Raw genomic sequence first — 13,519 nt, forward strand, 5'->3', positions numbered from 1 at the left:
TTTGTGTGACTCTTAGGTCAGCCAAGCTGTGGAACGTTTAAGTTCTGTAGCAAAACAAAGATGTTTTGAGAAAGTGGAGACTTCATGTTTTTAAAAATAACTGATTATACAGTGCCCTGGTTGAATTTCCATCCTTTAGGGCATATTCCTTATGCTAGTTAATTTGCCAATTCATTTAGTTATGCGATTTAAAAATGTATAACATGTTTTCAGTTCAGTAGTTTCAAATTATTATGATTATTACTGCATTAGGTAACTGTATTATTATTTACAGCATTTTGCCAAATTGTTCAGGACAGTATGTTTGCTGTCTTATGGATGTCATCCTGCGTAATCCTTGCATTTTAAGCTGGAATTTAAGACTTTTCAACTTTGCACTCTTTTATTATTTTGCAGTAATCTCCTTTGTTGGTAATCATAGTAAATATATAAAAAATGCAAACAAGAAAATCAATATATCTACATTTTTTGTTTTTAGCTAGATGCCTGCATAAAGATATTTGGTATTAAACCTGAGATCTGGCAAATATTCATGAGCAGAATTCCAGCACTGTGAAATATTAAACTTGGTCTTCTGTTTATCTATTAAAGAACATTTCTCAATAATCTGTGACCTTCCGCACTGCAGCTAATAGTTGATTGCTTTGTTGTTGTTAGTCAGCAAGAGACAAAACATAGAATAGTATAGGGCTGGAATGGACCTTGGAGTCTAACCCACTGCTCAAGGCAGGAATCCTTATACCATCCTGGACAAATGGAGCAGAGTTCATAAGTTTGGAGTCTGCTCTAAAGTTATCCTTGAAGGTATATCTACTTTTAACTCCATCTATGTACTTATCTATTATGTTACCGTTATTTATCCATCTATATACAAATTCCATTAATTCCAAATTACATCTTATTCCATTAATTGTTTCTGGTTGTTATTGTAGTCTATTAGCTGACTGTAGTTCCTTGTTGCTATTATTAGTCTCTCATTAACTTTAAGGAGGATAGACGATGAACAAGTAGTCGTCTTTGTCCCTTGCTCACTTTCTCAGCTTTACTCTTGAGAATAGGCAAGAGGCAATAGATTCTCTTAGCTTTTTCTATTTATTCTACACTTATACACCTTCTATTACATGGGTGTCAAACTGGCGGACTGCAGGCCAGATGCCTCACACGCAGGCCATGCCCATCCCAGCTCCGTGAAGAGAAAAAAAATGGCTGAAATCCAACAGGTTCTGACAGGTTCTGGAGAACCGGTAGCAGAAATTTTGAGTAGTACTGAGAACCGGCAAATACCACCTCTGGTGTCGTGTCCCACTCCTCCTCTGACGGCCGAGTTGGGGAAGTCCGTATCAAGCGTGCCTCTGCAGCTCTGCCAAAGTCCTATCAGAGTCCTCAGGGCAGGCAGGAATCCAAGGTGTGACTTCAGCAATCCAGATTAGACTTTGCCTGACTCAGAGAATGCCAGAAAGCAGATCCTTTATATAGGCCATGGGGTGTGGCTCCATGACTCAGCACTTATCCAGGCCTGCCCCTTCCTTCCTTTTGCTGACATCGCCTCTCCATTCTCCGGAAGCGTGGATCTATCCATTGCATCGTTTCGTCTCCAGCTGTTGGTAATCCCAGCTCATGGCTGGCTTCAGGCGCACATGCTATCGGAGGGAGGGTTGTTTGTTCAGTTTGTCCGGGCATGGTGCCAGGGCTGGGGGCTGGAGGCATGCCAGGACATTCTTCTGTACTATCAGCGTCCGGCAGGAGATAAGAGGGGCCCGGCTGTGGCTGGGGGTGGGGGTGGGGGCGAACGAGGCATAACATCTGGCTGGCCCCAGAATGAGGGGGAGGAATGGAGATTTTGCAGTATCCTTCCCCTATCACGCTTACCAAGCCACGCCCACCAAGCCACACCATGCCCATTAAGCCACGCCCACAGAACCAGTAGTAAAAAAAATGGATTTCATCACTGGGAAAAATGGTCATGATACGTCACATGACGGCAACCTGATGCTACGAGTTTGACACCTGTGTTTTACTAGGATGTAATACTCCCATAGATGTGTATGGAAGTATTACATAAGAATTGGCCAGTCCCAATCCTTGGTTATGTATATCTTCACTATCTTCAGTAAGGAGTATGGCTATTAATGCTGTGTAAAAGAATCCACTAATTTTTTTTTCATAAGCATCTGAAGTTCATTCACACATGGGTTTTCAGTTTTGTTCACTACACCTTTATATTTGTATTCCTTAATTTTTACTTGGGGGGGTGGGAGCAAGAGTGTTTTTTAATTATTGAATGTAGCACAGAAATTCTCTCATTAGATAAATGAAAATGTCTGTATAAGGGTCTTTATGAATTTAGAATTAGAGTTTTTTAAAAAAAAAAGTTTATAGCTTCCTATTTCTATTTCAGGAGCAGGACTGCAGCTTTTACAGATGCAAGGATCAGGACTATGAATGAGGTTATAACTGGAATGCGGATCATAAAGATGTACGCCTGGGAAAAGTCATTTGCTGAACTTGTGAACAACATGAGGAGGTGATTTTATATCTCGCAGAAATTCTATACCTATGTTGTTTTTTTACCTGATTTTAAACTAGAGGGTGATATTTTGCAATGCAGGATTTTTTGAGTCACAACAGAAGAATCTGAGAATATTATGGGGGTAAAGGAAACCTGTTTTCCTCTTGATCATACAGCATCTCTTCCTGTAATAAGTAAGGTTTATTATTTAGCATAGCGATAAACTGAAATATGTCACAATTTTTCAAAATCTAAAACATAAAATAAAATGCTATGTTGCTTCCATGTCTAATTCCCTGAAAATTTGAAAATACGTATTAAAAATTATATATATATTTTAGATTCCCATCCCGCCTTTGCCATAGGACAGGAATTCCTAGACCAGTGATGGCTAACCTTTTTCCCATTGTGTGCCAAAAGCGGGGGGAGGGTAGCACATGCGACTACTCACACCCATAATTCAATGTACCCCCACCCCCGTGCGTGTGCACTGACGCCCCCCCGTGCTCCCCTGCTTTTGGCCCGGTGGGCCCGGTAGGCCCGTTTTTCAGTCTCCCCAGCCTCCAGAGGCTTTCTAGGTGAAAGCCCTCCAGAGGCCAGAAACAACCTGTATCCCAACTTCCAGTGGCCTGGAAGGCCTGAAAACCAGCTGGACGGTACGCTCATGTGCGCTGGAGCTGAGCTAGAGCTACGCTCGTGTGCCCACAGATATGGCTCCGTGTGCTACCTTTTTTTTTTTTTTAAATTTACATTTATATCCCGCCCTTCTCCGAAGACTCAGGGCGGCTTACAGTGTATAAGGCAATAGTCTCATTCTATTTGTATATTTTACAAAGTCAACTTATTGCCCCCCCAACAATCTGGGTCCTCATTTTATCTACCTTATAAAGGATGGAAGGCTGAGTCAACCTCGGGCCGGGCTTGAACCTGCAGTAATTGCAGGCTGCTGTGTTCTAATAACAGGCTTCTAACAGCCTGAGCTATTACGGCCCTATTACACCCGTGCCGTAGGTTCGCCATCATGGTCGTAGACTTTTGCATGTCCCTGTCTGATATGTTACAAAACTCTGTCTCTCCTCATCCAAGCGCACATTAAATTCATTCAGTTTTCTGATTGAGAAAAAAATATACATTGGATATTCATCTTACCAGCCATTTGCTTATAATCTGCCGATCAGTTTATCCAACCCTGATCTTCCTGCACATACCTGTAGATTTTTCCGCCACATAGCTGCAGTTTGATCTAGTGGTTAAGGCAATAGGCTAAAAATCAGGCAGGAGAGAGTTCTAGTCCTGCCTTAGGCATGAAAAGCATGGTCACGTGGTCAAAAATTCAGATGCTTGGCAACTGGCTCATATCATGGTTGCAGTGTTCAGGGTCATGTGATTTTCTGACAAGCAAAGCCAATGGAGAATCCAGATTCATTTAACAACCGCCTTACTAATTTAACAAGTGCAGTGATTCACTTAACAACTGTGACAAGAAAGGTCATAAAATGAGGCAAAACTCACTTAATAAATGTCTCACTTAACAACAGAAATTTTGGGCTCAGTTGCGGTCATAAGTCGACAACTACCTATAATAACAATGAGATTATAACAAACCAACAAATCAATGAATAAATATTTGCAAGGTTTCTCCCCCTTCCATTAGCCTTCCCTGTTCCACCATTCTTCAGAGTTTAAAATTACCGATTTTAACTCTAATAATTGTTTTAAAAATGCATGTTCTACCATCTGATTTGGAATTTGTTCATGATAGAGATTGGAAACCCTTGGGAAAAAAACACAACAGAATAATTGGGGAAAAAACAGGGTTGTTTTCAAACCCCCCCCCCCAATTTTCCAGCTTTTCCAGGCCTTCACATGTCTATTCATGCCCCGGAGCAAATCACACCCTCCAGTTTGAGATTCCCTGTTCTTGGAGCTCAAAGCTAAATATATCCATTCCCTCCTTCCATTTCAGTGAGGTAGGTTGAGCTAAGAGAATTGCTTCAAGTCATTTATTTATTTAACAGATTTCTATCTCTACCCATCAAGAAACAACTCTGGGCAGCTTCAACAACAATGTAACTATAAAAACAGTAAGAACTCTATTAAAAAAAAACCTAAAATACCTAGTACCGCCGTGGCGCAGTGGTTAGAATGCAGTACTGCAGGTTAATTCTGCTGACTGCCAGTGGTTTGATTCTCACCAGTTCAAGGTTGACTCAGCCTTCCATCCTTCCGAGGTTGGTAAAATGAGGACCCATATTATTGGGAGCAATAGGCTGAGTCTGTAAACCGCTTAGAGGTATGAAGAGGTAAATAAGTCTAAATGCTATTGCTACCTCAATCAACCTCCCAGGGTGCCCCAACCCACTTACCCTCCATAGCCTTCACTACTCTATCCTAGTGCCTGGGCAAAGAGCTAGGGTTTCAGTGGCCTTCTGGAAAGCTAAGAGGATGAAGGCCTGCCTGAGGAGAGGATTTTCCATAAGGCAGGGACAGCCATGGAAAAGGCATGCTTGTTACGTCCCATTAAGCCCCATTAGATAGCACTGTTTCAGGGAAGGAATCTGGAGCATTGGCCATTTTATATGACCTAGTGGGAAGGGCAGGGTTTCAGGAAGAGGTAGTCCTGAGTAACCCGGGCCTATGCCACGTAGGGCTTTAAAAGTGATAACAGGCACCTTGAATTGCAACCAGAAGGAAACCAAGCCAGTGGTGCTCAGTCAATAGGGGCATTACATAGGCAAACCAAGAGGTGCCCAACATTATGTATACTGCGGCATTCTGGACCAGTTGTAACTTTTGAATGGTATTCAAGGGCAGCTCCATGTGGAATGCACTGAAGTAATCCAAACAAGACATTGCTGTCAGGGGTAGGTTCTACTTACCTTTACTACTGGTTCACAATGGGATTGTGCATGTGCGATCCCTTTGCTCTCAGGCACGCCATGCTTCTGCGCATGTGTAGATCGCCTATAATGACATCCAGGTCGGTGGGCGGAGCCTCCTGCTGGTTTTACTACCAGTTCTATAGAACCAGTCGAACCGGGGGCAACCCACCACTGGTTGCTGTGCTTCCATAGCTGAGACGGAGTTGAACCTAGCTGCATACGGCATTGTTTTATTTATTTATTTATTTAAATTTTTATACCGCCCTTCTCTCGAAGGACTCAGGGCGGTGTACAGCCGAAGATAAAAACAATAAAATATACAAAGTTAAAATATCAATTTAAAATACATATTCAATAATGGCCGAATTAAAACTGTCAATTGACCCAACCTAAAATACCCCATATAAAATTACAAAAGATTACAATTTAAAAATTTTTAAAATCAGGCCAGTCCCGCTTGGATAAATAAATAAGTTTTTAATTCCCGGCGAAAGGTCCGAAGGTCAGATATTTGGCGCAAACCGGGGGGAAGTTCGTTCCAGAGGGTAGGTGCTCCAACAGAGAAGGCCCTTCCCCTGGGGGCCGCCAGCCGGCATTGCTTGGCGGACGGCACCCCGAGAAGACCCTCTCTGTGAGAGCGTATGGGTCGATGGGAGGCATAAGGTAACAGCAGGCGGTCCCGTAAGTACCCGGGCCCTAAGCCATTGTAGAGTCGATAATGTGGTATATACGCTACTGTTGTTTTGATATTGTATTGCTGATGCTGAATTGATTTTCTTTACTATTGTGGGCTTTACTGTCACTTAAACATTTTAGATGTGCTTGGTTGAAGTGGCTTAAAAATACTTGCAATACATAAATGCATAACGTGTTTTATCAAAATGATTAAAAATTTCAATTTCAGAAAGGAGATTTCGGTGGTTCTTAAGAGTTCTTACCTTCGTGGAATGAACTTGGCATCCTTCTTCATTGCCAGCAAAATCACAGTGTTTATGACATTCATGACGTACGTGTTGCTGGGCAATCTGATTTCAGCGAGTCGGGTATTTGTCGCCGTCTCTCTGTATGGTGCAGTGAGGCTGACAGTCACGCTGTTCTTCCCGGCGGCCATTGAGAAAGTATCTGAAGCATTGGTCAGCATTAGACGAATCAAGGTACTATCTAAAGGGGACATTCAGTTGAATTTAGTTGCAGCATTAGAAATAATTAACAAGTTGGTAGCTCATGCTTTTCCTTTCAGGCAGCCCCTGTGTCTTTTATAGCTAGAGAAAGAGAATGCATAAATATTTGCCTTATGTAATTCCCTAAGGGTAATTCTTAATTGTTGCAGATGATTAACTGCTTAGAGGTTGAATTTATGGTGCTTTTTATTGACTAAGGATGTTTACCTGAATGAGCATAAATGATTTTCAAGGTAATGGGAATAATTGTGGATTAGAGATAAGAATAGAGGTACAGTTTTATCAGATAATTTGAAATACATGGAAAAATACAGAAAGAAACCCCTACAGAATAATAAAGAATAAAAAATACAGAATAATAGTGCAAGACTTTTTTAGTCACCCTTGATCAATAAACAGCAATAGATTCTATTGCTAGGGTCTCCTTCATTTCTATTATTTGGATCTGTAATAAAATTTATGAACAATTCTACTAAATATCTTATAATAAGGCATTAGAAACCTGCTAAATAATGATGTTAGCCTAGGAACTGCACATCTGAAAAATTAACAAGAGAACCATGCCTTTGACAAAACAGGTTGGAAAATCAATGCTAGAGCTACCAGAGGAAGAAAAGGTCTTGCATTTGAGAACTTCACTGTATCAGGCATTATGAGGCCCTTATAATACTCTGACCCTTAATGGCTTAGAATAAAAGTTATAGAACAACAGAATCAGAGGTGGATTTCAGCAGGTTCTGACCAGTTCTGGAGAATCGGTAGAGAATTTTGAGTTGTTCGGAGAACCAGTAGTAAAAATTCTGACTGGCCCCACCCCCATCTAGTCTCTGCCTCCCGAATCCCAGCTGATTTGGAGGAAATGGGGATTCTGCACTAACTTTCCCTTGATTGGGGTGGGAATGGAGATTTTACAGTATCCTTCCCCTTCCACGCCCACCAAGCCATGCCCACCAAGCCATGCTATATCCACCAAGCCATGCCCACAGAACCGGTAGTAAAAATTTTTGAAACCCACCACTGAACAGAATTGAAAAGAACCTTGGAGGTCTTCCAGTCCCACCCCTTGCTTGAACAGGAACACTATATCATTCTAGATAAATGGCTATCCAATGTCTTCTTGAAAACTTCCAGTGATGGAGCACCCAGAACTTCTGGTGACAAGCTGTTTCATTGATTAATTGATCTCACTGTCAGGAAATTTCTTAGTTCTACGTAGGTGGGATCTCTCTTTAATGATCTTCCATCCATTACTTTTTTCCTGACAGTGAGAACAATTAACCAGTGGAAGGGGTTGCCTTCAGAAGTTGTGAGTGCTCCATCAGTTGAGGTTTTTAAGAAGAGGTTGGACAGCCATTTGTCCAGAATGGTTTAGGGTCTCCAGCTTATGCAGAAGGTTGGACTTAGAAGATCTTAAAGTCCCTTCCAAGTCTGTTATTCTGTTATATATATAGTGCAGTTCTTTAAATCTTCTTTTTTGGTGTGCCCAGTTGAGGATGGTATTTAGTAGGTAGGATTCATTGCCTATCTTTGCAGAAGGCTGTGTGAGGCGAAATTAGAACTGCTACGTAGATATGTGAAGTCACAGATTAAAGTTAGAAAACCAACTTTTGTTCCTGTTGATAATCAGATTTTCATTTGCTGTACATGAAATATTGTAAATTATAAACTAAACTATTAGTTAACCATCGTAAATTAATAATAAAATTATAAATCTAGATCAGTGTGTATTTATTTAAAAAGAAAGATTGATGGTCAGAAAATTATTAAACTCATTTTATAAAATAAACTCAGTTTCCCTTATGGATATGTTCTTTGAATATATTGAAAGACTTTGATTGTGTGAACCTATTTTAGCAAAAAATAAATTAGTCTTTTCGGTTTTATATTTATACAATCTTCTTTTTTTCTTTCCATTGATGCAGAACTTTCTAATCCTTGATGAAATTTCTCAGTTTAGCCCACAACTGAAAAGTAACACTGAAAATCCTTTCCTTAACATACAAGATTTGACTTGCTCCTGGGACAAGGTAACTCACCTTTATTCTTAACGGGAATACAGAATTGGTCCACTTTTGCAGCCCCAGCTAAAGGATGCAAAATTTGGAGATAGTGATGGCTGTCTCTGGACAAGCAGCAGTCGTTTCCCCTCTCAAGTTGCTGTTAAACTAAAAGTGCTTTTTTCCCCACTTCCAAATAAAACACATTCAGTAATACAATGAAAAATGTTGCTTTCAGTAAGCAATATGACCAGTGATGGGATTCAGCCAGTTCGCACCACTTTGGGAGAACTGGTTGTTAACTTTCTGAGCAGTTTGGCAAACTGGTTGTTGGAAGAAATTGTTAGGGCAGAGAACCGGTTGTTAAATTACTTGATTCCACCACTGAATATGACCTATAGCAGAGGTGTCAAACTTGATTTCATTGAGGGCTGCATCAGGGTTGTGTTTGACCTTGGGGGGGCGGCGGGGGGGCATGGCCAGGGTGGGTGTGGCCAGCAACATCACTTGTGTGATTAAATGCCACTTTTGCTAGTAGATTGTTTTGCTAGCACTCTGCCAGAGAAAACAGAGCTTGGGAAGGTCGCGCAACAGAGGTGGGTTTCAGCAGGTTCTAACCAGTTCTGGAGAACCGGTAGTGGAAATTTTGAGTAGTTCGGAGAACTGGTAGTAAAAATTCTGACTGGCTCCGCCCCCATCTATTCTCTGCCTCCCAAGTCCCAACTGATTGGAAGGAAATGGGGATTTTGCAGTAACTTTCCCCTGCCACGCCCACCATGCCCCGCCCACCATGCCACGCCCACCAAGCCACACCCACAGAACCAGTAGTAAAAAAATTTGAAACCTACCACTGCAGCACAAGTTCTGTTTTCGCTGGCAGAGGGCTGCGGGAGGCTTTTGTAGCCGAGAATGGAGCCTGGGAAGGCCACATGCAGCCTTCATGAGCTCCATTTTCACTGGCAGATGCATCATGGGCCGGTCCTTTGCTGTTTCCAGAGCGACCCTGCGGGCCAGATCTAAGTACTCTTTGGGCCAGATCCGGCCCGTGGGCCTTCTGTTTGACACCCCTGACCTATAGGAACTTAATGGTGGCCTCAGGTAAGACTTCTGTTTGAAATCTTTGCCCCAAACGGACAAGCCGGCTTTTCATAACCCACTTCTTCAGATCTTTTCTGCCCACTCTTATGCAGAATTAAAACTCATAATGCTGTCCTGCTCTGTTGAATAAGATAAATGCAGCAAAGAACCCTGGAATCGCTACAAAATGCTACGTAAAGGTCTTAAGTGTGATAGTATCATTTCCCCTCACTGGGAAATTTATAGCCCTCCTGGATTGTGATTTCACTATCTCTGCAGATGATGTAAGAGCAATAGGGTCAGTTGGCATAGAGCCTATCATTTGCCAAGGAAGCATAATCCAGTTACTACTGGGAGATAAATCCACAAGGTATAAGTGACTTGATATACTGAACATCCCACATTACAGGCAGTCCTTCACTCACAACCATGAGTGAGTGCAAATTTATGTTGCTAAGTGAAACATTTGTTAAGTGAGATTTGCCCCGTTTTATGATTTTTCTTGCTACCGTTGTTAAATGAATCATTGTAACTGTTAAGGTAATAACATGGTGTTTTAGTGAATCTAACATCCCCATTGACACTGTTTGTCAGAAGTTCGCAAAAACTGATCACATTTTATTTATTTTTTTATTTTATTTTATTTGCATTTATATCCCGCCCTTCTCCGAAGACTCAGGGCGGCTTACACTATGTCAAGCAATAGTCTTCATCCTATTTGTATATTTATATACAACTTATTGCCCCCAACAATCTGGGTCCTCATTTTACCTACCTTATAAAGGATGGAAGGCTGAGTCAACCGTGGGCCTGGTGGGACTTGAACCTGCAGTAATTGCAAGCAGCTGCTGTTAATAACAGACTGCATTAGTCTGTTGAGCCACCAGAGGACCATGACACCAGGACATGGCAACCGTCATAAATATGGGTCATTCGCCAAGTGTCTGAATTTTGATCACACGGCGATGGGGTTGCTGTAATGGTCGTAAGTGTGAAAAATGGTCATAAGTCACTTTTTGGAACACCGTTGAAATTTTGAAAGGTCACTAAATGAAATATTGTAAATCGAGGACTATCTGTAGTGCGGTTAATACTCCTCAACTTACAACAGTTCATTTAGTGACTGTTCAAAGTTACAACGGCACTGAAAAAAGTGACTTATGACTATTTTTCACACTTACGACCTTTGCAGCATCCCCATGATCATGTGATCAAAATTCAGATGCTTGGCAGCCGACTCATATTTATGACCGTTGCTGTGTCCCAAGGTCACGTGATCCCCTTTTGCAACCTTTTGGCAAGCAAAGTCAGTGGGGAAGCCTGATTCACTTAACAACCGGGTTACTAACTTACCAACTGCAGTGATTCACTTAACAAACTTAACAACTATGGCAGGAGAGGTCGTAAAATGGGGCAAACCCCACTTAACCAATGTCTCATTGAACAACAGAAATTTTGGGCTCAATTGTGATCATAAGTCGAGGGCTGCCTATACATTTTTCTCATATCATATGACAATGAATGCAATTTCTTTTGTGGAGTCTGCTCTCATTAGCGCCAAATCTTATTGCTCAGCATTGTGTCATGGTTTGCTTGACCTGGTTAATTTTTTGGGGGGGGACTTTAGAAATTTGGTAGGTACAGTACCTTATGTCAGAGTTCCAAGTAACACCCCCAATGAAAGAAAACTCTGAGGCTTGAGTTTCCTCAAAGTTCCATTTTTTTTTTTAAAGGAATAGAATTTTTTATTGGCCAAGTGTGATTGGACACACAAGGAATTTGTCTTGGTGCATATGCTCTCAGTGTACATAAAAGAAAAGATACGTTCATCAAGGTACAACATTTACAACACAATTGATGATCAATATATCAATATAAATCATAAGGATTGCCAGCAACAAGTTATAGTCATACAGTCATAAGTGGAAAGAGATTGGTGATGGGAACTATGAAACGATTAATAGTAGTGCAGATTCAGTAAATAGTCTGACAGTGTTGATGGAATTATTTGTTTAGCAGAGTGATGGCCTTCGGGAAAAAACTGTTCTTGTGTCTAGTTGTTCTGGTGTGCAGTGCTCTATAGCGTCGTTTTGAGGGTAGGAGTTGAAACAGTTTATGTCCAGGATGCGAGGGATCTGCAAATATTTTCACGGCCCTCTTCTTGATTCGTGCAGTATACAGGTCCTCAATGGAAGGCAAGTTGGTAGCAATTATTTTTTCTGCAGTTCTAATTATCCTCTGAAGTCTGTGTTTTTCTTGTTGGGTTGCAGAACCGAACCAGACAGTTATAGAGGTGCAAATGACAGACTCAATAATTCCTTTGTAGAATTTTATTAGAGATGTCATATTGGCACATCTGGAAAAATCCAAATCTGAAAGCTTCCAGGTTTTCCCACGTTCCCAAGTTCAAGTCCCTGCCCAATACCCCCATGTCCATCACATCGTCCAATCTAAGCACTGTGCCAACTGGAGATGTCTCCCAATTCCAGCCTTCCAGGTGCAGGGCAAGATGTCCTTGACTTTCTGAGAAAGGAATGTTATTATGACTATAAATCACCCTGGCTCCATACAATCCCCCCTCCCAGTTTCCTACCTTAGTAAATGTGGCAGGCCTGAAGATCCAACAAAAAAGATGGTTTCCAGGCCTGACACCTTGTATACTGAGGGTCAGTCAGAAGTTACTTTTAAGATCCCTGTGGTGCAAGGTTACCTTTTACAAAGCAAATATTATGTTGATAGTTTTTCCGCCCCGTTTTCTTTTTCTGCCAACCATGTTCCAGATTATATAATTATATATAAGTTACATTGCAGTTGGCTGAAAATGGCATGCTTCTGTTGAAGTCAATGCAAGGTCAAAGTAAGGGAAAAACTTGGTTGTATAACTTTAAACAGAAAGTTGACTTTAAACAGAAAAGCAGTAAAAAAGGAATAAAGCGAGCTATTTTCGCCACCTGGTGGAGATTAAAGCATAATGTTTAAGAAGACCAATGGCCCGTTATTTCTGTCTGTCATTATGGTGGAACAGTATTTTAGGTTTAGAAACAATGGGTTATGTTTAATACCAACCTTTACTGGAAACTTGATTATTGCTTTAAATCCAGTCAAGTTTAACGTTTAGTAACATTCAAGGTACCTGGATCAAATAAAAGAGGACGAGAAGTCAATATAATGGCAATAGAATGGTAATTGTTTCTTATTTCTGAACATGAATAACATTTTCTCATGCTGATTTCTTGCTGCTCATATTACTTTATGGTCTGAATAAAATTGATATTATTTCTAATTTTTCTTTGGGGTTTTCTTGTTTACAAGAGAATTAGGTATGAATTAAGTATATTATCAGGTAAAATGGGTGGGTGTGGTTAAGGCTCATCTCTGTTTATTTTATTTTATTTATTTATTTTGTCAAGCATGTATTAGATAACAGATATAAGTATAAACATGATTTCATTTTTATGATACATGAAATGGATATGAATAAAAGGGAATAAAACATTAGGACAGGGACAATAGGCACGCTGGTGCCTCTTAAAGATCTTTTAGGAATGGGGTGAGGTCAACAGTAGACAATCTAAAGTTGTCTTATCTATCTTGCAATAAGTAATTTTAATCAGACCGTAAGGGAAAAAACCCTATTCATTCTATAAATAATTATCAGTTTCATATCTATAAGGAATGTATATGCCATCTTGCATTTTTAAATCCCATGTGATATTTCACATATAATTATTCTTTGGATCTGGATAGATGGAAGTGATTAAACCTTACACTTGGGGAAAGAATAATACTCTTAAATTAGATTACTTTCTAAAGTTTTGTGTTGAATTCCTATAAATGTAGGAACCAAGATTGACGGAAGGCATAAAACAATGC

The 13,519-nt window shown here is 40.6% G+C and overlaps 1 protein-coding gene across 1 annotated transcript in view; it reads left to right on the top strand.

The window, feature by feature from the left end:
- Positions 1-13,519, top strand: part of ABCC4 (ATP binding cassette subfamily C member 4) — a 222,824-nt gene that overhangs the window by 57,636 nt on the left and 151,669 nt on the right. Inside the window, exons 7-9 of the mRNA XM_058184767.1 lie at positions 2,399-2,524; positions 6,296-6,545; positions 8,495-8,599. Coding sequence (XP_058040750.1) covers positions 2,399-2,524; positions 6,296-6,545; positions 8,495-8,599 — 481 coding nt within the window. The remainder of the gene's footprint in view (positions 1-2,398; positions 2,525-6,295; positions 6,546-8,494; positions 8,600-13,519) is intronic.

The sequence above is a fragment of the Ahaetulla prasina genome, chromosome 5 (genome assembly GCF_028640845.1).
Source record: "Ahaetulla prasina isolate Xishuangbanna chromosome 5, ASM2864084v1, whole genome shotgun sequence".
NCBI lineage: Eukaryota > Metazoa > Chordata > Lepidosauria > Squamata > Colubridae > Ahaetulla > Ahaetulla prasina.